This window comes from Chiloscyllium plagiosum, unplaced genomic scaffold, assembly GCF_037043375.1.
Source record: "Chiloscyllium plagiosum isolate Xiang-an unplaced genomic scaffold, Cpla_swu_hap1 HiC_scaffold_4, whole genome shotgun sequence".
NCBI classification, from domain to species: domain Eukaryota; kingdom Metazoa; phylum Chordata; class Chondrichthyes; order Orectolobiformes; family Hemiscylliidae; genus Chiloscyllium; species Chiloscyllium plagiosum.
Genome location: NW_028270142.1, coordinates 139430849 through 139454857, shown reverse-complemented (window position 1 = coordinate 139454857; position 24009 = coordinate 139430849). Strand labels below are relative to the sequence as shown.

The 24009-nt window shown below is 41.8% G+C and overlaps 1 protein-coding gene across 4 annotated transcripts in view; it reads left to right on the top strand.

Moving 5' to 3' along the window:
* Positions 1–24009, top strand: part of vps13b (vacuolar protein sorting 13 homolog B) — a 977967-nt gene that overhangs the window by 158746 nt on the left and 795212 nt on the right. For all 4 annotated transcript variants that reach the window (XR_015757055.1, XM_043687669.2, XM_043687667.2 and 1 more), the window contains exons 12-13: positions 13280–13367; positions 15438–15632. Coding sequence is in view for 3 of the 4 variants with exons in the window: in XM_043687669.2 (XP_043543604.2) it covers positions 13280–13367; positions 15438–15632 (283 nt within the window). In the remaining variant the exon portion in view is untranslated. The remainder of the gene's footprint in view (positions 1–13279; positions 13368–15437; positions 15633–24009) is intronic.

Genomic DNA, 24009 nt, shown 5'->3' with positions numbered 1-24009 from the left:
CCGTAGCTCTTAATTCCTTGTGACATCAAGAATTTATCAATTTCTGCCTTGAAGACATTTAGCGTTCCAGCCTCCACTGCACTCTGTGGCAATGAATTCCACAGGCCCACCACTCTCTGGCTGAAGAAGTGTCTCCGCATTTCTGTTCTGAATTTACCCCCTCTAATTCTAAGGCTGTGTCCACAAGTCCTAGTCTCCTCACCTAACGGAAACAATTTCCTAGCGTCCACCCTCTCCAAGCCATGTATTATCTTGTAAGTTTCTATTAGATCTCCCCTTAATCTTCTAAACTCCATGAATACAATTCCAGGATCCTCAGCCGTTCCTCATATGTTAGACCTACCATTCCAGGGATCATCCGTGTGAATCTCCGCTGGACACGCTCCAGTGCCAGTATGTCCTTCCTGAGGTGTGGGAATCAAAACTGGACACAGTACTCCAAATGGGGCCTAACCAGAGCTGTATAAAGTCTCAGGAGCACAACAGTGCTTTTATAATCCAACCCTCTTGAGATAATTGACAACATTGCACTTGCTTTCTTAATCACAGACTCAACCTGCATGTTTACCTTTAGAGAATCCTCAACCAGCACTCCCAGATCCCTCTGTACTTTGGCTTTACGAATTTTCTCACCGTTTAGAAAGTAATCCATGCTTTTATTCTTTTTTCCAAAGTGCAAGACCTCGCATTTGCTCACATCGAATTCCATCAGCCATTTCCTGGACCACTCCTCCAAACTGTCCAGATCCTTCTGCAGCCTCCCCACTTCCTCAGTACTACCTGCCTGTCTACATAACAATGTATCATCGGCAAACTTCGCTAGAATGCCCCCAGTTCCTTCATCCAGATCATTAATATATAATGTGAACAGCTGCGGCCCCAACACTGAACCCTGCGGGACACCGCTTGTCACCGGCTGCCATTCCGAAAAAGAACCTTTTATCCCAACTCTCTGCCTTCTGTCAGACAGCCAATCCTCAATCCATACCAGTAGCTCACCTCGAACACCATGGGCCCTCACCTTGCTCAGCAGCCTCCCGTGTGGCACCTTATCAAAGGCCTTTTGGAAGTCTAGGTAGACCACATGCACTGGGTTTCCCTGGTCTAACCTACTTGTCACCTCTTCAAAGAACTCCAACAGGTTTGCCAGGTACAACCTCCCCTTACTAAATCCATGTTGACTTGTTCCAATCTGACCCTGCTCTTCCAAGAATTTAGAAACTTCATCCTTAATGATGGATTCTAGAATTTTATCAACAACCGAGGTTAGGCTAATTGGCCTATAATTTTCCATCTTTTGCCTTGATCCTTTCTTGAACAAGGGGGTTACAACAGCGATCTTCCAATTATCTGGGACTTTCCCTGACTCCAGTGACTTTTGAAAGATCTCAACCAACGCCTCCGCTATTTCCTCAGCCACCTCCCTCAGAACTCTAGGATGTAACCTATCAGGGCCAGGAGATTTATCAATTTTAAGACCTTTTCGCTTTTCTAGCACTTTCTCTTTTGCAATGGCAACCATACTCAACTCAGCCCCCTGACTCCCTTTAATTGTTGGGATATTACTCATGTCTTCCACTGTGAAGACTGACGCAAAGTACTTATTAAGTTCTCCTGCTATTTCCTTATCTCCCATCACTAGGCTTCCAGCATCAGTTTGAAGTGGCTCAATGTCTACTCTTGCCTGTTGTTTGTTTCTTATGTATTGAAAGAAACTTTTGCTATCATTTCTAATATAGCCTGGCGAGCCTACCTTCATATTTGATCCTCTCCTTCCTTATTTCTCTCCTTGTTATCCTCTGTTTGTTTTTGTAGCCTTCCCAATCTTCTGATTTCCCAGTGCTCTTGGCCACTTTATAGGCTCTCCTATATTTCTCCTCATCCCTGTCTTAAATGGGAACCCATTATCTTGAACATTGATTTGTAGTTCTCAATTCGCCCACAAGAGAAAAATGCTTTTCACCCTGCTTCTACACTTAGGATCTTGCTTTTAATTTAAGTCACCTCTTATTCCTCTCCATTTCAATGGATAGCAGCCTGTCCAATCTTGCTCATAAGGCAACCCACCCATTTAAGTTATTAGTCTTGTAAACCTCCTCTGAACAATGTCCGATGCAATTACATCTTTGCTTAAAAAAGACCATTATGGTACACAGTACTCCAGATGTGATCCCATCAGTGCCCTATAGAACTGAAGCATAACCTCACTACTTTGGTGTTCAGTTCTCCCCTCATTAACTGATGACATTTTTGTGAGCTTTCCTGCAAATGGATTCAAGCCTTTTGTGCAATAGGACAACCAGATCCTTCTGCACCTCAGTGCTGTGCAATCGCTCCCCATTTAGATATGCTTTTTCTATTGTTCCTGTCAAAATGGACTATTTCATATTTTCCCACATCATACTCAATTTGTGAAATCTTTGCTTACTCACTTAACCTATCTATACCTTTGTTTAGCCTCCTTAAGCCTTTTGTCTACATTTTTTTTCACCAATTTTTGTTGTCTGCAAATTTAGCAATATAATTATTATTTATGTGAAACACTATGGCATCACCACTGATTTCTATGGGGCACCACTTGTTATGTCTTGCCAACTAGAAAAGACCCATTATGACCACTGCCAATTCCTGTTCAGTAGTCAATTTTCTATTCATGTCAATATGTTATACCTCACACTAGGAGGTTCTATTTTCCACAATTACCTTGGATGTGGCACTTTATCAAATGCCTTCTGGAAATTGAAATACAGGGTATTCTTGACTTTCGTTTTAGCCATAATGCATGTTACTTGTTCAAAGAACTCTAAAGAACTGGCTAAACATAACTTTGCTTTCACAAGTTTCCTGTAGTTATAATCTCTCCTTTCAACATCCACCTTGTTAAGTCCCCTCACGATCTTGTATGTTTCCAAGAGATCACTTCTAATTTTTCTAAACTGCGAATAGATAAAAGTCAAGCCTGTTCAAATTTTCCTCTCAAAATAGTCCCTCTGTGGTACCAGTTGAGTGTACTTTCTCTGAACTGCTTCTGATGGATCTGCATGCTTTCTTAAATAAGACCAAATCTGTACATTGTATTCCAAATGATGTTTCATCAGTGTTCAATTGTCATAAATTAGCAAATAGAGTAGAGAATAAGCTGGTGGGAAACATAAAGCTAATTGTAAAATAGGTATGAAAAGAGAAAAAAGTAGTGAAGACAAATATAGGTCCCTTGACAGTCAGAAACAGGAGAAATTAGAATGAGGAACAAAGAAATTCCAGACCAATTAAATACACATTTTGATTCTGTCTTTATAATGGATGACACAAATAACCTCCCAAAAATATTGGGGAGCACAGGTTCTAGAGAGCAGGTGAAATTTATAAAGTCAGTATTAATAGGAAAATGGTGTTGGGGAATCGATAACCTACATCCAGAGTACTTAAGGAAATGGCAGGAGAAGTAGTGGATGCATTGGTGGCCATCTTTCTAGATTCTGTCCACTCTAGATCAGTTCCCATGGAGTGAAGGGTAGCTAATGCAATTCCATTATTTAAAAGAGAGGTAGAGAGAAAACAGGAAATTAATATCTGATTAGCTTGACATTGGCACTGGGAAAAGTGCTAGAGTCCATTATAAAAGATTTAAGAGCAGAGCACTTGGAAAACAGTGAAAAGATCTGACCGAGGCAATGTGCATTTATGAAATTGTGGTTGACAAATCTACTGGAATCTTTCGAGGATATAGTGAGTGGAGTTGATATGGAGAGGAAAATGAGGACTGCGGGTGCTGGAGATCAGAGTCGAAGAGTGTGGTGCTGGAAAAGCACAGCTGGTCAGGCAGTATCCAGCGAGCAGGAGATTTGACGTTTCGAGCATAAGCCCTTCATTAGGAATGAGGCTTGTGGTCCAAGGGGGCTTGATATGGAGGAGGGCAGAGAATATGATTTACTTGGACTTACAGAAGGCTTCAATAAAGTCCCAAATAAAAGATTAGCATGTAAAGTTAGAGCACATGAGATTGGACAAAGTGTACTGACATAGATAGAGAACTGAAAATGTGTTGCTGGAAAAGCGCAGCAGGTCAGGCAGCATCCATGGAGCAGGAGAATCGACGTTTCGGGCATGAGCCCTTCTTCAGGAATGAGGAAAGTGTGCCAAGCAGGCTAAGATAAAAGGTAGGGGGGAGGGGCGTTGGAAATGCGATAGGTGGAAGGAGGTCAAGGTGAGGGTGATAGGCCGGAGTGGGGGTGGGGGCGGAGAGGTCAGGAAGAAGATTGCAGGTTAGGAAGGTGGTGCTGAGTTCAAGGTTTGGGACTGAGAAAAGGTGGGGGGAAATGAGGAAACTGGAGAAATCTGAGTTCATCCCTTGTGGTTGGAGGGTTCCTAGGCGGAAGCTGAGGCACTCTTCCTCAGCCATCGTATTGCCATGGTCTGGCATGTCCTTGGTGGAGTGGGAGGGGGAGTTGAAGTGTTGAGTCACGGGGTGGTTAGGTTGGTTGGTCAGGGTCTCCCAGAGGTGTTCTCTGAAACGTTGCGCAAGTAGAGAACTGGTTAGCAGACAGGAAACAAACAGTAGGAATAAACTGACCTTTTTTCTGATCACTAGCCAGTGGCTAGTGAGGTACCACAGAGATCAGTGCTTGGACCTCAGCTATTTACAATCTACATTCATGATTTAGATGAGGGAACTAAAAATAATATCTCCAAGTTTGTAGGTGGCACAAACCTCAGTGGGAGGCTGAACTTGAAGGAGGAAACAGAGATACTTCATTGACACTTGGACAAGCTGAGTGAGTGAGTGATTTTTATCTGAAGGGCAATAGATTAAGAAAGGCCGACATGCAATGAGAGAGGGTGGCCTCGTACACCAGTTGCTGACAGTAAGTATGGAGGTGCAACGGGCAGTTAAGAAGGCAAATGTCATGATGGCTGTCAGGTGAGAGGATTTGAGTAAATAAGTAGGAATGTTTTGCTGCAACTGTACAGGCCATTGATAAGACAAATGTGGAGTATTGTGCACAGTTTTGACCTCCTTTGCTGAGGAAGTATGTTCTGACTATTGAGGGAGTGGAAAGAAGGTTTACCAGCCTGCTTTCTAGGGTGGCAGAATTGATGTATGAAGAGAGACTGGTTCAGTTTGGATTATGTTCACTGGAATTTAAAAGAATGAGCAAAGATCTCATAGAAACCTATGAAAATTCTCACAGGATAAGGCAGGGTAGGTGGAGTGAGAATGTACTCGATAACTGGAGAGTCCAGAGTCAGAGGTCGTGAGGATATGGGATAGGCCATTTAGCAGAGATGAGGAGGACTTTTTTTTTAAATCCTAAGAGTGGTGAACCTGTGGAATTCTCTGCTATGGGAAACTGTTGAGGCTAAAACTTTGAAGATTTTCAAGGAAGAGTTCTTAGGACCAAAGGGATCCAAGGATATGGAGAAAGAGTACTGAGTTAGATGATCAGCTATGATCATACCCTGTACTGTATTTATATTGATGCTACTCCAATATTACCACAATGTTACTGGAGTAATAATCTAGAATTCCAGACTGCTGCTCTGGAGACATGAGGTCAAATTCCACCAACTTAATTTAGTTTTAATTATTATGTCTGGAATAGAATAGTCACATTACTAATAGAAACATAGAAGATAGGAGGAAAGGTTTGCCATTTGACTGCTTGAGTCTGCTCCACCATTCAGTATAATCAGAGACTGAAGGCAACAGAGGTGTGTGTGTGTGTGTGTGTGTGTGTGTGTGTGTGTGTGTGTGTGTGTGTGTGTGTGTGTGTGTGTGTGTGTGTGTGTGTGTGTGTGTGTGCGCCAAAGGAAATGGTGGAGACTGGTACAGTTAGAACATTTAAAAGGCATTTGGATGGGTACGTGAGTAAGAAGGGTTTCGAACGATATGCTGGCAAATGGGACTAGCTTAACTTAGGATATCTGGTCAGCATGGACGAGTTGGACTGAAGGGTGTATTTTTTAGTGTTAAGCTCTGTGACTTTATGATCATGGCTGATTATTGAGAGCAATACCCTAATTCCCCGCCCCCTCAAAACCACATTTCTTGATCTCTTTAGCATCAAGACTTATTTACCTCCTTAAATACACAGTGTTTTGGCCTCAACAACTTTCTGTGACAGTGAATTCCAAAGGCTCACTAGTCTCTCGGTAAATAAATTTCTCCTCATTTTAGTCCTAAAATGTTTGCCCCTTATCCTTAAACAATGACCCCTAGTTCTGGAGTCCCTAACCATCAGGAACATTGTTTCTGCATCTAAGCTGTCTGGTTCTGCTATAATTTTTATAGATTTCTATGAGATCCCCCTTCTAAACTTCAGTGAATACAATCCCACCAATTCAATCTCACCTCATACATCCATATTGCCATTCCAGGAATTAATTTGGTAAACCTTCGCTCTACACTCTAAAGCAAGAACATTCTTTCTTAGATAAAGTGAGCAAAATATACACAATGTACTAGTTGTGGTCTCGCCATTGCCCTGTATAACTGTAGCAATGTGCCTTTATTTCTGGATTTGAATCCGTTTGCTATGAAGGGCAAAATATAGCTTGCCGCCTTTACTGTTTGCTGCACCTGTGCGCTTACTTGGAGCAACTGGTGCACAAGGACACCTGGGTCTCATTGAACATTCCCCCTCTCAATTTACATCTATTCAAATAATAAACTGCCTCACTCTGTTTGCTACCAAAGTGGATAGCTTCATGTTTATCCATATTATACTCCCATCTGCAAAGCATTTGCCTATTCACTCACCCTGTCTAAATCACACTGCAGCATCGCTGCATCCTCCTTATAGCTCACCCTTCCACCCAGCAATTGTGTCATCTGCAAATTGAGATATTGCATTAGTTCCCTTATCTAAATCATTGACATTTATTATGAATAACTGCGGTCCTCGTACCAATCCCTGAGTTACCCTACTAGTCACTGCCTTCTATTCAGAAATAAACCCATTTATTCCTACTGTTAGTTTCCTTGTCTGCTAACCAATTTTCTGTTCATCTCAAACACTACCCCAATCTTTAATTTTCAGACATCAATGCCTTTTGTGGAACTTCGTCAAAAACCTTCTGAAAATCCAAATAAATCACATCCACTGGCTCCCCAAACAACTGTACTAATTGCATTCTCGAAGAACTGGTATTATTGCTAGACTGCTAATTCAGAGACCTGGTAATAATTTAAGGTTCAAATCCTGCCATGTCAGAAGGTAGAATTTGAATTCCCGAAATACCTGAAAATTGGGAGTCTAATGATGACGATGAAACAATTGTCGATTGTTGGAAAAACTCATCTGGTTCACTAATGTCCTTTAGGGAAGGAAATTACCATCCTAACCTAGTCTGGCCTAAATGTGACTCAAGACCCATACAATGTGGTTGCTACTTAGCTGCCTCTAAGCATTTAGGGATGGGTAGTAAATGTTGGCCTGGCCACATCCCCTGAATGAATAAAAGAAAATTCCAGTAGGTTTGTCAGGCATGATTTCGCTTTTGTTCGTCCACATTGATTGTTCTGCCACTGTTTCCTAAGTGCTCTGCTATAAAATCCTTGATGATGGATACTAGCACTTTCCCCAGTACTGACGGCAAAGTCTCTTGTCCATAATTCCCTATTTTTACACAACCTCCCATTTTAAATGATGAGGTTAAATACGCTACCCTCCAATTTATAGGAACTGTTCCAGAGTATAAAGAATTTTGGGAATTCACCACCAATACATCCACTATTTCTAGGGCTACTTCCTTAAGTACTCTGGGATTTGGATTATCAGGCCTGGGGATTTATCAGCCTTTGATCTTATCAATTTCTCCAACATTTCTGTACGAATACAGATTTGCTTCAACTTCTTCCTTACACTCAACCCTTTGTTCCTCATCATTTTTGCTACATTATTTGTGTCCTCCTTTGTGAAGCCTAAAGTCAAGTATGCATTTAATTTGTTAGCCATTATAAATTCCCCCATTTCTGACCTAAGGGACCTACATTAGTTTTCACCAATCTTTATCTGTCTGCATACCTATGGAAACTTCTTACAGTCAGTTCTTATATTTCACTCGCACTCTATTTTCCCTTTCTTAATCAATCCCTTCACCCTCTTTTGTTGACTTCTAAACTGTTTCTCGTCCTCAGGTTTTCTCTTACCAATTTGTATGCCTCATTTTTGCACTGAATGCTACTTCTAACTTCCTTTATTAGGCCTGATTTGGCCACTATTCTCTTTGCACTCTTGTGCCAGATAGGAATAAACAATTTTTGCAGTTCACCTTTTTGCTTTTTCAATGTTTGCTGCTGCCTGTCATTTTTTATTCACTCACGGGATAAGGCATCGCTGACTAGACCAGCATTTATTGCCCATTGCCCAAGAAGACAGTGAGCCAGACGGGCTTGTCTAACGATTCAAATCCGCTATCTGCCATGGTGGGATTCAAATCTGGGTTCCCAGAAGATGACCTGGGTGTCTAGATTAACAGTCCAGTGATAGTACAACTGGACCATTGCCTCCCCCCCCCCCCCCACCTACCTTCTCAACCTTACACCCTTGTGTGATTTATGGTAACCCTCAGGTTAAACCAGTTGTGTCTCTCCAATGAGACAGCAGCCCCATGGTCCTCTGAGACTATGTTGACTTTGCTTTTACGACATCTATCTCTACCGTGACATGTTTGACTCAGTTACCTTTTAAGTAACATGACAAGCTACTCACATTGCTACACAAAAGTCAAGTACTGCTGGTGTATCTATATTTATTCAAGATTGTGGCTTGCCACTACTTCAAGGCAATGAGGGAAAAGCAGTATGTGCTGTTTCTGTCGCCAATGCTCACATCTTATAAATAAATTAAAAATAAATGAATGAGTACTACAATGTCATTGTGAAGATCCAATGTTTTTCTCTTAGCCTGTTTGGGGGAGAAATTGGAAGTAAATTCACCATTGGGTCATCTTTATTTGAGTTGTGGATGCCAGAGATGTGGATGTCACTTAACTTTTCATTGCCTTGGTTAAAACTTTTGCCAAACTGGAATTTGAGGTGTTGGTTCATCATGTGTTATGCTTATGTTGCATTATTTTTTATGAAAATGTTTTTGCAAGAAAAGAAACTTTGCATCCTGCGTGCTTGATTTATGTTTAAGGGCAGCAAATAATCGAGGATTGGGTGTCTGAATTAACAGGAGAAAAAGGAACCTTAATGTTAACTGGCAGCAAAAAGACTCGGGCAGACCTTAATGAAGTGTTAGAGAGTGTGCAGATCAGCTGAAACATTTAACTGACTGACAGAAGTGGAAACACTTGGTATGAAGCAAATGGATAGACGAGGAGATGTGAAATGTACTGCCTGTTGAGATGGTGAGGCAAATCATATCAGCATATCCTAGAGTGAGTAGGTCAGAGTTTTTTGATAGAGGAGAAACTGTAAGTTATTTTTATATCTTCAAAATTCATCAAATGGACCTCAGCATAGTCTTTAGCTTTGTGTTCTGTTGATCATAAAGCTTAAGTCTACTCATTATATTACACACCTTAGGAAGGTTGACTTGAATCTTTTGGATGGAAAGTGCATAAAATCTTATGTTTGATACCTGACACACAGGAAAATAGTTGTGGTTGTTGGAGGTCAATCACCTCAGCTTTCAGGTATTTCAGTGTTCTAGGCCAAACCATCTTCAGCTACTGCTTGATCAATAACCTTCCCTCTATCATAAAATCAGAAGTGGAGATGATTGCTGATGTTTGCACAATATTCAGCACCAATGTTAAGTACCTCAGGTACTGAAGCAGTATATCAAGACCTACACAATATCAAGGTTTGGGCTGAAAAGTGGCAAGTGCCACACAAATGCCAGGCAATGACCATCTCCAGCAAGAGACAATCTAACCACTGCCCCTTGACATTTAATGGCATTACCATCACTGAATTCCTTACTTTCAACATCCTGGATGAGTGCCATTAACCAGAAACTGAACTCACCATTTTTAAAATTCATTCATTGAGGGCATCATTGACTCGGCCAGCATTTATAGTCCATCCTTAATTGCTCAGAGGGAAGTTACAAGTCAACCACATTGCTGCAGATCTGGTGTCATATCCAGGTCAGACCAGGTGTTATTCCCAAAACAACAGTTTGAACCAGGTGAGTTTTTCCGACAATTGGCAATAGATTCATGGTCAGATTTTTATTGGATTTAAATTCGACCATCTGTTTTGCAGGATTCAAATCCGGTTTACCAGAAGCTTACCGTCGTCTCTGGATTAACAGTACAGTGAAAATACCACTAGGTAGTCTCCTCCCAGTATGGCATCATAGTCATTCAGCATGGAAACAGACCTTTCGGTACAACACATCCATGCTGACCAAACATCCCAATCTGACCTAGTCCCATTTGCCAGCATTTGGTCCATATCCCCCTGAACCCTTTCTTTTTATATACCCATCCAAATGTCTTTTAACTGTTATAATTGTACCTGCCTCCACCACTTCCTCGAGCAGCTCATTTCATACATGCACCAACCTCTGTAAAAAAAAAAGTTACCCCCTCAGGTCCTTTTTAAATCTTTCCCCTGTCACCTTAAACCTATGCCCTCTAGTTTTGGACTCCCCCACTCTGGGGAAAAAGACCTTGGCTATTCACCCCGACTACGCCCCTCATGATTTTAAAAAAAACCTCTATAGAGTTACCCCTCAGTCTCTGCTGCTCCAAGGAAAACAGCCTCAGCCTATTCAGCCACTGTGTATAGCTCAAATCTTCTGGTCCTGGCAACTTCCTTGTAAATCTTTTCTGAACTCTTTCAAATTTCACAACATCCTTTCTACAGAAGGGCAACCAGAATTGTATGCAGTATCCTAAAAGTGGCCTCACCAATGTCCTGTACATTTGTAACATGATGCCCCAACTCCTATACTTCAGGAAGGGCTAATGCCCGAAACGTCGATTCTCCTGTTCCCTAGATGCTGCCTGACCTGCTGCGCTTCTCCAGCAACACATTTCCATCTCTGATCTCCAGCATCTGCAGACCTCATTTTCTCTTCAGTGTGGTAGAATGCTCCTGGCTTGCCTGAACAAGTGCTGCTCCAACAGAACTCAAGACATTTGACACTATCAAGGCCAACTCAAAAAGTGTGGCACTGGAAAGGCACAGCAGGTTAGGCAGCATCTGAGGAGCAGGAGAGTCAACGTTTCGGGCATAAGCCATTTATCAGGAATATTCCTCATGAAGTGCTTATGCCCGAAACATCGACTCTCCTGCTCCTCAGATGTTGCCTGACCTGCTGTGCTTTTCCAGCGCCACACATGTTGACTCTGATCTCCACCATTTGCAGTCCTCACTTTCTCCTCCACCATCAGGGACAAAGCAGCTTGCTTGATGGCACCACATTCACAAACATTCAGTCTCTCTGCCACCAAGACTAAGTAATAGCAGTGTGTACCATCTACAAGATGCACTGCAGAAATTCATCAAAGATCCTGAGACAGCACCTTCCATCTGGAAGCACAAGGGCAGCTGATAATGGGAACAACACCGCCTGCAAGTTCCCCTTCCAAGCCACTCCTCATCCTGACTTGGAAATATACCACCATTTCTTCGTTGACACTTAGTCAAAATTCTGGAATTCCATCCCTTAAGGAATGATCCCTCGCCCTCACCCTAACCCTAACCCTGTATCATGTGGACTGCAGTGGTTCAAGAAGGCAGCTCACCACCATCTTCTGAAGGGCAACTGGGGCGGGCAATAAACACTGGCCTAGCCAGTGATGGCTATGTCCCATGAGTAAATGAAAACAAGGATCTCCATAGAAACAGATGACTTTTTAAAAGAGATTAATTTCCCAAACTACCAATGGAAATAAACCAGTGCACATAATTTCACTTTTTAAGACTTTTACTTTATATCAGCGAACTAACATCAACAGGAAGTATTAATTGACAGACATCTTGTAGATTAAACCAAAAAAAAGGGTAAGCTCTGCGTTCATGAACTGATACAATGAAATTTGTCTTTGGAAACACAAATACATGTGTTTTGGCAGATACTTAGCAGTTCAGGAGGAATACCACTGTATTTGAAAGGCCAAGTCACTCCATCTATCCAGTGGAAGTTCACTTCTTCCCATTGCATCAGATTGAAACTTCCAATATCTTCTACAGTTGTATCAGTCATTATTTGAGTTTTCCAGACATGATTTTCACAAGCAAAGCAAACTTCAAAGACTGTCCATTCCCTAAATCTTCAAGACCCTCTTTGCTACCTTCCTTGAGAACAGACAAAAAACTTTCACAAGCAAACCACCTTAGTTGTTAACATAAGACCATTCACCTTCCTTTCCTCCAGAAGTAGTTTCTTTATTTCTTTGTCTCATGCAACAGTTATCCTTTGATGTAAGATGCTGTGAAAAGGTTATAAAATTGCATATTCCACTGTACCAATTATTTTTTCATTTCCATCCCTATTGGCTACCATATCATGGGATTTTGCAAGCCGAGGTGTTTATGCAGAATTCATTATTTTACTTTGAGTTAAAAGTACATGTCGAAGTATTCCTGTCTTGCAAAGTTGAGCATTCATGACAGCTTCTTAAAATTACAATTATCCTCAATCTCTGAAACACAGTGTTCAGTTGAGCACTGAAAATAATCATTCCAAATTAGGTATTCAAAGCCATCCTGTAAAATCAGCAGCAGACGATTGTAGCTTTTACCTTTTGAGTAGTCTGGTTTGCAGAGGAGAAAATTATTTTACTCTCAGGTAATGGTCATGAATATGGAATAGCTGAGAAAATGAAATCCAAACAGCTTTCCAGCATCCCACAAAGAAACTATGGCAAAGTAGAACACAGCAATAGAAAGTCTTGTTCATGTAATGGAAAGCTATTGCACGATTAAGCTGGATACCTTCGAGTAAATTTGAAGATGCTATTTTAATTGGTTTCACTTTGTAAAATAAATATTTAAACACATTATTACATTTACTAATGGTCGAAGATACATTTGGAGACAAATTTCCTGTGATTTTATTGACCGTGTAAATAACTAAAATTAGATATTAACTGGTGAAATGGTGACTCAAATTGTATAGTGCTTTTGTGCACAACCTGAATTCTGTTGCATTACTTGAGCAGGAGAATGCTTTAGATAACCTCTGTTCTCTTTCGCTGATAAGCCTTTGTGTAAAAGGCTATGCAAATACAAATAACATTCACATAAAGTGTTGTAATCTGTGAGTTCCATCCTTTTGGAACTTAAGTTCTATTTGTCTTTCTTTGTTGGCAGGAGACATACACAGAGATAGCTGGTGTACAGCGTTTTGGGGCCTTCTACATGGATTACCTATACACAATGGAGTGTAGTAGTGGCAAAGGTATTGCTTTATTTTCTCTTTGATGTTTGCTTCCCTCCCCTTGAACTAGACAAACAAATGTTTCTTCGTAGACATTTGGTCCTTGACCTGTTGCCCTCTCTTTTACCTCAATCTAACCAGAATAGTCTGAGATTATATCTTCAAGAAAGGACTGGGATAAGCACTGAATATGGATTATATTGCGAAACTAACAAGTGTGCTTTTGGTCAGCTCACATGTTCAATGCTTTCTATAAACAATGTGCCCTGCTCTATGTTGTCTTTCTAGATGATTTAATCTATAGCTGTCTTACAGACACTCTCTTCACAGTGAACTTCACAATATTTCATAAAAGTTAATCCTTTTCATGTAATTGCAAAGTCTGTTACTGTAATTGGAGATTGTTGTTTAGTCAGCCTTTTTCATGACATCAGTATTCGAAAACAAAACACTTCGACTATTCACCTTATCTGTGCCCCTCATAATTTTATAAACCTTTATAAGTTTACCCCTCAACCTCCTATGCTCCAGTGAAGAAAATTCCCGCCTATCCAGCCTATCTTTATTACTCAAGTCCTTCAGTCCTGGCAACATCCTGGTAAATCTTCTCTGAACGCTCTCCAATTTAAAATAATTATTATATTGGAACTGGAATGAAGTTGCTGCAGTGCACTCTTGGCTAATATTTGAGCAGACATTTTACAGACCTTATTGCAGCCGGTTGATGTTTGCTTTGAGATGCCTGCTAGATTAATAGGAGCAGTTTTGTGTGGTTTTTCTGAACCAGTTAAATTGCTGGAAGAAAATAGACCCAGATCATGTGATTTCTATAGCAGATCACAAGACAATGCGATAGATTGAATGGATAAATCAGTTGGCCAGAAAGGATTTAAAGTTAATATTCTTGTAATAGTATAGTAAACGTTTAATTAAATTAAAGCTTGAATTATTAATCATTCACCAAAAGGTAAACTACTCAGTTAGTAATCCACAACCTTCTGTGCCATTTTATCTTCGTGATGTAACTTCTCCAGAAAGAGAAATTAAAATCTGTTTCTTAGTTCCTCTTTGTCCTCTTTTTAAAACTGTTTGCTTTTCTGCGCCTCTTTATCACTAACTCCAGTTGGTTCAGTGTCTCACGTTTAATTGAGGGTAAGAGGCTAGACAGGTGACTTCCTTCCAGTCCTATATCATCACTGTCATACAAACGATATCATACTCCTTTCTTGCCCTATTGCTAACATCTGTCCAGTCACTGCATTGTCAGAGTAATGGTTTGAAACTTATGTATTTGAATCACTTTTCAATGGGATTATTTTTAAGTGGCTAAATGAAAATGATGTATCATGTCAGAGGTGTATTGAGTACCTTGTCAAGACAATGCTTCCCATATTTATGAAAACATTCTGGTGGATTGGCTAAGACCAAAGTAAACATTGTGCAAAAAAAGCTCAGTTTAAAAAATCTCAATTACTTGCTTCATAGGTGAGTAATGTTCCCTGTTGATTGATTGCAAAGTGAGCTAATCTCTTTGCTTTATGGATGTTAGGAAGAGAAAAATTGAACTCTTCAGCTGTCAGGCTTGTATAGTAAGGATGCCTTTACAATGAAGCAACAGTCTGGGCAAATAAATTATAATTTTGGGTTTTAAGTTAGACAAATCAATCCCTGCACAACTAGCCTGCTGTGTAGTTGGAACCTCAACTCCATTATTGAAGTTGTAACTCTGCCCCTGCCTTTAAACACATTTGTGCACTGCTGATGTCAGATAGTCAGAATTTCGAATGTTTAAGTACTACTCAGGGAAAGTAGGGTGCAAAGCAATGCTTGCTGATTAAACTGAGGTTAGATAGTTTAAAAGTTCTCAGGTAGTCAAAACCAATGAGTAATCTATATGAATGTTTTGACGCTGCTCCGGATTTATTCTTTGCTTAATATTGATTTGACTATTCCAATGCTGTTTTGGTTAGCATTCCATCAGTTCTCTCTTTTTAGAATCTGGTTCAGTTTATTCTTTTGGGTTCATAATTGGCAGAACTGTTTTTATTCAAAAAAGGAGTTGCTGATGCCATATGGTTGTTTTATTCTCAGGTTCTGTTAGTCAACAACAAGATGTTTCTGCAAATAAAAGTGAAGATCTGGGCAGCGTCCAAGAGATGTCCACAAAAAGTCTAGTTATAGGTCCAATGGAGGTTCAGCTGGACAGTAGCTCTGTTCACAGAATACTAAAGATGGTGGCCTGTGGACTGGACCATGAGTATGAACCATACAGTAAGCCTCACTCAGGTTAGAACAAAATTGTAGTGATCCTACAAAAGTATTTACTGTAACTTTTTTATTCTCATAGTTTTTACAGTTGGTAAAAGTCAACTACTTTTAGTAGTGTCAATGTAATGTTGTATTATACTGTATAGTTAAAAATTACTTAATTTTAGTTTGCATCATTTCACCTTTTTTATTGGCAATCGAGCCAAACCTGCTCATTATGCTAAGTTTGGGTTTAGCCAGAACCACTCAGCTCCTGACCTAATGTTTAGATTAGATTTAGATTAGATTAGAATGGTGCTGGAAAAGCACGGCCGTTCAGGCAGCATCCGAGGAACAGTAAAACCGACGTTTCGGGCAAAAGCCTGATGAAGGGCTTTTGCCCGAAACGTCGATTTTACTGTTCCTCGGATGCTGCCTGAACGGCTGTGCTTTTCCAGCACCATTCTAATCTAAACTCTGGTTTCCAACATCTGCAGTCATTGTTTTTACCCTCCTGACCTAATAACAGCCTTGGTTTAACAGAAAAATACAGTTGAACTCCAGTGGGGAGGTGAGTGAGACACTTCTTGATGTCAAGGTTGCATTTGAACAAATGTGGCATCAAAGAACTCCAGCAAAACTAGAGTCAATAGAAGCTGGGAGGAGCAAGCTCTCTGCTGATTTGAGTCATACCTAGCACCAAGAAAGGTGGTTGTGGTTGTTGGAGGTCAGTTATCTCAACGACAAGGCATCTTGATAGGAGTTCCACATGGTAGATATTTTCTAACCAACCTCTTCAGAGTTGTCATTACACACTCCTGGAACAGGTGGGACTTGTACCCAGACCTCCTGGCTCAGAGATGGAGACATTACCACTGCACCACAAGAGCCCAACAGTTTCTCAAGAGAATATTCTAGGCCCAAACATCTTTAGCTGCTTTATCAATGATCTTCCCTCTATCAGAAGAACAGAAGTGGTTATGTTTGCTGATGATTGTGCAATGTTTAGTACCATTGCACACTCCTCAGATACTGAAATATTCCATGTCCAAATGCAGCAACACCTGGATGATATTCAGACTTGATCTGATAAATGGCAAGTAATATTCGCACCATACAAATTCTAGCCAATGACCATCTTCAACAAGAGAGAATTTTAGCATCACTGAATCGCCCACTATCAACATCTAGGGCAGGGGTGGTGTTGTTTGGGATGGGGAGTACCTCAGTGCCTGACTTATCAAAGCTGTCCATCATCGATAAGGCACAAGTCAGGAGTGTGATGGACTATCACCCACTTCCCTGGATGACTGCAGCTCTGACCACACTTAAAAATTGACAATAGCTAGGCCAAAGCAGCTCACTTAATTGGCACCACATTTACAAGCATTCACTCCTTCCACACTGACACTCAGTAGTAGCAGTGTGTATCATCTACAAGATGCACTACAAAAGTTCACCAAAGCTTCTCTGACAAAACCTTCCAAACCCATAACCGTTACAATCCAGGACAAAGGCAGCAGATACATGGGAACATCACCACTTGCACATTCCCTTCCAAGCCACTCACCATCCTTACTTTGAAATATCACTGCTCTTTCCTGTCCCTTTGCCAATATTCTTAAACTTCCTATCTACACCAATGGACAAGAGAGGTTCAAGAAAGTAGCTCATCATCACATTTCCAAGGGTGTCTAGAGATGGGCAATAAATGCTAACAAAGCCAGTGAACCTCACATCCCAGGAATGAATAAACATCAAAGTGATGAATCACTTTTACACAGTGCAGTAGGTATCCGTTTGACTGTTTGTGTTTGTGCTGACATCCAATTAGACCATTGTCCTCTTCTCATAGAACTTCTTATGAGCCATATATTTATTTGAAATGTCAATAGTGGATCTGCTTCCATTGCCCTTTCAGGCAGGTAAACCAGTTCATCAAAACACATCTCTCCTCTGGCACTTTTTCCAAAGATCATTCATCTGTATTCTCAACATACTAATCCTCTATTTCTGGAAATAGTTTTGTTGTATTTAAGCATATGAATATGCATATGAATATGCTGAATATATTAATACAGCCGCAAAATTAATTTTTATGTACATTGCACTTTTTTCTGGTGGGGATGGGATTCATGAAGATTCTATTGCCTTCCCATATCAACACCCTGACGAATCAGAATCTATGTGAGAATTAAAATGGACAATTAACTGTTCTTTCTTCATGGTGGTAAAAACAATGACTGCAGATGCTGGAAACCAGATTCTGGATTAGTGGTGCTGGAAGAGCACAGCAGTTCAGGCAGCATCCAAGGAGCTTCGAAATCGACGTTTTGGGCAAAAGCCCTTCATCTGGAATAAAGGCAGTGAGCCTGGAGCGTGGAGAGATAAGCTAGAGGAGGGTGGGGGTGGGGAGAAAGTAGCATAGAGTACAATGGATGAGTGGGGGAGGGGATGAAGGTGATTGGCGAGGGAGGAGAGTGTGGAGTGGATAGGTGGAAAAGGAGATAGGCAGGTAGGACAAGTCCGGACAAGTCATGGGGACAGTGCTGAGCTGGAAGTTTAGAACTAGGGTGAGGTGGGGGAAGGGGAAATGAGGAAACTGTTGAAGTCAGGGCCAACCAATCAGTACCCTTTTTCTCATGCTGTGTAAATTCATGTTCCTTTTTCAAGTTTATTTCTTGCATCCCAGTCCTCATGAATTTGAAATTGAATTTAATTTATTGTCATGTGTCCTGGGGCACAATGAAAAGCATTGTCTTGTGAGCAATACAGGTAGATCACATTGTTAAATAGCATAGCTATGCAAATGATAGGTAAACAGTGGCGAAAACAAAAATACAGGTACAGGCGAATGAGTGCGTCTGGAAAAGCTTCAACTCCCTGTCTCTTTTCATCAAGATTTAATTTCTGGACTATCAAACAATTATTTAGGATTTGATAAACAGACCTAAATAACATAAGTTTAAAAACATTAACACATAAAATGTAATGGCCACAGGCTGATCTTCTCAATGGACCAAGTGTTAGATGTGGAAAACTCAGTGAAACAGAATCTGTGCACTGTCTCACCTTAACCAATACTGTTTGGATTCAAAACTCTATTGTCAGTCCAACTAAATGTTAAGTTTTTTGAAATTCGTGCTCTTGGTTAAGTAATCTCGCATGTTGAACAATATTTCTGACATTAAAGCCCACATCCCTCACGAGCATTCAAACCTATAGCACCAACTGCTTTCTTGGCAACATACAAACCAATTGGCTGATCAGAGCCCACATCTGAAGCAACATAAGAATTAGGAACAGGAGTAGGCAATTCACACCTTCGAGCCTGCTTTGTCATTTATCATGATCATGGCTGATCTCGTCCTAGTCTCAACTCCACTTTCCTTCCCATGGCCCTTTATCTCACTTTTCATCAGAAACATGTCCATTTCTTTCTTGAATCTGTTGATTGATTCTGCCTCCACTGCACTCAGAGGTAGTGAGTTCCACAGATTCACAACCCTCTGAGAGAAGCAATTTCTCACCTCAGTTTTGAACTGGCCTGCACTTATTTTATATCTATGATCTCTTGCTCAAGACTGTCCCAAAAAGGAGAACATCTATTCAGCGTGTACCTTATTAATCCCTTTTAACATTTAATGTACCTCAGTCGGATCCCCCTTCATTCTTCTGAACTCCAGTGAGTACAAGGCCAAACTATTCAACAGTACGACAGCCCTTTCATCCCAGGAATCAACATTGTGAATCTCCTGTGAACTGCCTCCAGTGGCAATACATCCTTCCTCATGTAAGGAGGCAAAAATTAAACACAGTATTCCAAATGTGGTCTCATTATTGCCTTACATATTTGTCACAATGCTTGTTTACTTTTATAATCCAATCTTCTGCAATAACTGCCAAAATTCCATTTGCTTTTCTTATTATATGCTGCACCTACATACCCACTTTCTGTGTATTGCACAAGGACACCGACATATCACTGCACTGATGCATTTTGAACCTGCTTCCCATTTAAATAATAATCTGTCGTCTTATTTTTCTGGTCAAGATGGACAACCTTGCACTTATTCACATTAAATTCCATCTGCCAGATTTTGGCCCACTCTCTGAACCTATCAATATCCATCTGTAAACTCTTTTCTCCTCATCAAAGCCTGCTTTCCTATCTATGTTTTTTGGCATCGTCCATGAATTTTGCTATGTTACACTCTGTCCTGTTTGCAGATCATTTACATAGATTGTAAATAGTTAAGGTCCAAGAACTGGACTCTGTGATGTCCCACCAATTACAGTTTGCCATTCAGAGAAAGATCCATTTATCCTGACCCTCTGTTTTCTGTCAGTCAGACAACTTCTGTCCAAGCCAATATTCTATCCCTAACCTCCTGGGATATAACTTTCTGTATCAATCATCTAAGCCTTGTCAAATCCCTTCTGGAAGTCTGGCTTTACCACATCCACTGGATCTCCATTATCCACCTTGTTGGTTACATCCTCAAAGAACTCCATCTGGTTTGTGAAGCATGACTTGTCCTTCATGAAACTGTGCTGTCACTGGTGAATTGTGCTTTGTTTTTTCTAAGTGTTCAGTTATCTCCTCCTTTATGATTGAGTCCAGCAACTTCCCCATTACAGAGGTTAAACTAACTGGTGCATAGTTTCTAACTTTTTGCTTATCTCCTTTTCTGAATAAGGGTGTCACATTAGCATGTTTCCAATTGTTATGGGCCAGACCAGACCCACTCAAAATATTTTAAGAAGGTAGCCGAGATCCTAACTTTTTCTTATTTTAAAGGTATACGTAAAGTACTGTGTTTCAGATGTAATGTGAGTGGTGTCCAATTGACTTGACATTAAGCAAAACACAATTTATTTAAACACTACAATTAAAATATACAAAAGATAGAAGACCTTAGAATAACTTAACTCTATTGGAAAACTTAACCAAATAATGGATACTGTAATTGTTACTAATGAGCTGTTCCAATATAGTAATATTTCATAAACACACCCCTTGGCAAAAAGGCAAAATCAGATAAATAGATTTGTCTCATAGGTAACCCAGTAGCAGGGAGAAACCTCAGCTTCTAGCTAGAACCGAGAGAGAGAAGATAGCTTCTACTTCTTCAAAACTCTCGCAGCTGTTAAGACTCCAACAGCAACTTATTAAAGCTGAACCTAAAAACTTAAAAAAAATCCTAGAAATCCTGGTCTGAGAGAGCTGGCCACACCCATCCAGGCTGCTTCTATTATTCCAACATTTTTTAAAAAAACCAAGGTCTCCCAAGCTGTTTACTTTATGGGTCTTCAATAGACAGCTTATCATCTCTGCTTTAAAATCTCTCTCCAAAAAAATACAGAACCACATAACCTCTTAAAGCTACAGTATAGTCACATTATCCACTGGCACCTTTTCAGGGATTTTTGAAATGTCTATCAAGGAAGTAGTATATAAGTAAGAAGGTTTTGCTAAAATTGTGCAAGGCACTAGTCAGACGACAGCTTGGATCTTATTAACAGTTTTGGTTCTCTTACCTATAGAAAGATATGCTGGCATTGGAAGCAGTGTAGAGTAGGTTCATTAGGTTGATGCCTTCTCTGGAGGGACTGTCTTATGAGGAAAGGTAGAGTAGGTCATGGCTGTACATGTTAGAATTTGGAAGAATGAGAAGTGACCTAATTGAAACATTCAGATTTCTTAGGAGGCTTCACAAGGTTGACACGTAAATGTTGTTCACCCATCTGGGACCAGAGGGCATAATGTTAGAATAAATGGTCACATATTTAAATTAGAGATGAGGAGGAATTTCTCGTCTGATAGTATTGAATCTTTGGAATTCGACTGTAGGCCCAGCAATACTTGACAGTTAAATTCAATATAAATGAGAATATGTCCTTCATCTTGCTAAAAATATGCCCCTTGCATTTAAAATTCTGATTTCTCTCATCACTCAATAATAGATCCACTTTGAGACATGCTCTGGCAAATCTCTTTTTACCCATTTGCCTTTACTGCAATGTGAAAACTGTCAGTATATACCCACACAGTTTATTTCACAGTACTATCTGGTTTGCTAGTTCTTGAAAGGTATCAATTGTTCTTTTTAAGAATCCGAATGTAGCTAAGCAATTCTGAGACTTAAATTATATAACAGACCTGAAAATGTGTTGCTGGAACAGTGCAGCAGGTCAGGCAGCATTCAGGGAACAGGAGAATCGACGTTTCGGGCATAAGCCCTTCTTCAGGAAGAGGAAAGTGTGTCCAGCAGGCTAAGATAAAAGGTAGGGAGGAGGGACTTGGGGGAGGGGCGTTGGAAATGCAATAGGTGGAAAGAGGTCAAGGTGAGGGTGATAGGTCAGACTGGGGTGGGGGCGGAGAGGTCAGGAAGAAGATTGCAGGTTAGGAAGGCGGTGCTGAGTTCGATGGATTTGACTGAGACAAGGTGGGGGGAGGGGAAATGAGGAAACTGGTGAAATCAGAGTCCATTCCTTGTGGTTGGAGGGTTCCTAGGCGGAAGATGAGGCGCTCTTCCTCCAACTGTCGTGTTGTTGTGGTCTGGCGATGGAGGAGTCCAAAGACCTGCATATCCTTGGTGGAGTGGGAGGGGGAGTTGAAGTGTTGAGCCACAGGTTGGTTGGGTTGGTTGATCCAGGTGTCCCAGAGGTGTTCTCTGAAACGCTCTGCAAGTAGGCGGCTTGTCTCCCCAATATAGAGGAGGCCACATCGGATGCCGAGGATGCAATAGATGATGTGTGAGGAGGTGCAGGTGAATTTGTGGCGGATATGGAAGTTTCCTTTGGGGCTTTGGAGGGAGGTGAGGGGGGAGGTGTGGGCGCAAGTCTTGCATTTCTTGCGATTGCAGTGGAAGGTGCTGGGAATGGAGGTTGGGTTGGTGGGGGGTATGGATCTGACGAGGGAGTCACGGAGGGAGTGGTCTTTACGGAATGCTGATAGGGGAGGGGAGGGAAATATATCCTTGGTGGTGGGGTCCGTTTGGAGGTGGGGGAAATGACGGCGGATGATACGCTGTACATGGAGATTGGTGGGGTGGCAGGTGAGGACCAGTGGGGTTCTGTCCTGGTGGCGGTTGGAGGGGCGGGGCTCAAGGGCGGAGGAGCGGGAAGTGGAAGAGATGCGGTGGAGGGCATCGTCGACCACGTCGGGGGGGAAATTGTGGTCCTTGAAAAAGGAGGCTATCTGGGTTGTACGTTTTTGGAACTGGTCATCCTGGGAGCAGATGTGGCGGAGACGAAGGAATTGGGAGAATGGGATGGCGTTTTTACAGGGGGCAGGGTGGGAGGAGGTGTAGTCCAGGTAGCTGTGGGAGTCGGTCGGTTTGTAGTAGATGTCCGTGTTGATTCGGTCGCCTGAGATAGAAATAGAAAGGTCGAGGAAGGGGAGGGAGGAATCTGAGACTGTCCAGGTGAATTTGAGGTCAGGGTGGAAGGTGTTGGTGAAGTGGATGAACTGTTCAACCTCCTCGTGGGAGCACGAGGCAGCGCCGATACAGTAATCGATGTAGCGGAGGAAAAGGTGGGGGGGTGGGGCCAGTGTAGTTGCGGAAGATGGACTGTTCCACATATCCTATGACCCACCCTGCCCCCTGTAAAAACGCCATCCCATTCTCCCAATTCCTTCCTCTCCGCCGCATCTGCTCCCAGGAGGACCAGTTCCAAAAACGTACAACCCAGATGGCCTCCTTTTTCAAGGACCGCAATTTCCCCCCCGACGTGGTCGACGATGCCCTCCACCGCATCTCTTCCACTTCCTGCTCCTCCGACCTTGAGCCCCGCCCCTCCAACCGCCACCAGGACAGAACCCCACTGGTCCTCACCTGCCACCCCACCAATCTCCATGTACAGCGTATCATCCGCCGTCATTTCCGCCACCTCCAAACGGACCCCACCACCAAGGATATATTTCCCTCCCCTCCCCGATCAGCATTCCGTAAAGACCACTCCCTCCGTGAAATCCACACCCCCCACCAACCCAACCTCCACTCCCAGCACCTTCCCCTGCAACCGCAGGAGGTGCAAGCCTTGCGCCCACACCTCCCCCCTCACCTCCCTCCAAGGCCCCAAAGGAAACTTCCATATCCGCCACAAATTCACCTGCACCTCCTCACACATCATTTATTGCATCCTCTGCACCTGATGTGGCCTCCTCTATATTGGGGAGACAGGCCGCCTACTTGCGGAGCGTTTCAGAGAACACCTCTGGGACACCTGGACCAACCAACCCAACCACTTTGTGGCTCAACACTTCAACTCCCCCTCTCACTCCACCAAGGATATGCAGGTCTTTGGACTCTTCCATCGCCAGACCACAACAACACGACGGTTGGAGGAAGTGCACCTCATCTTCCGCCTAGGAACCCTCCAACCACAAGGGATGGACTCTGATTTCACC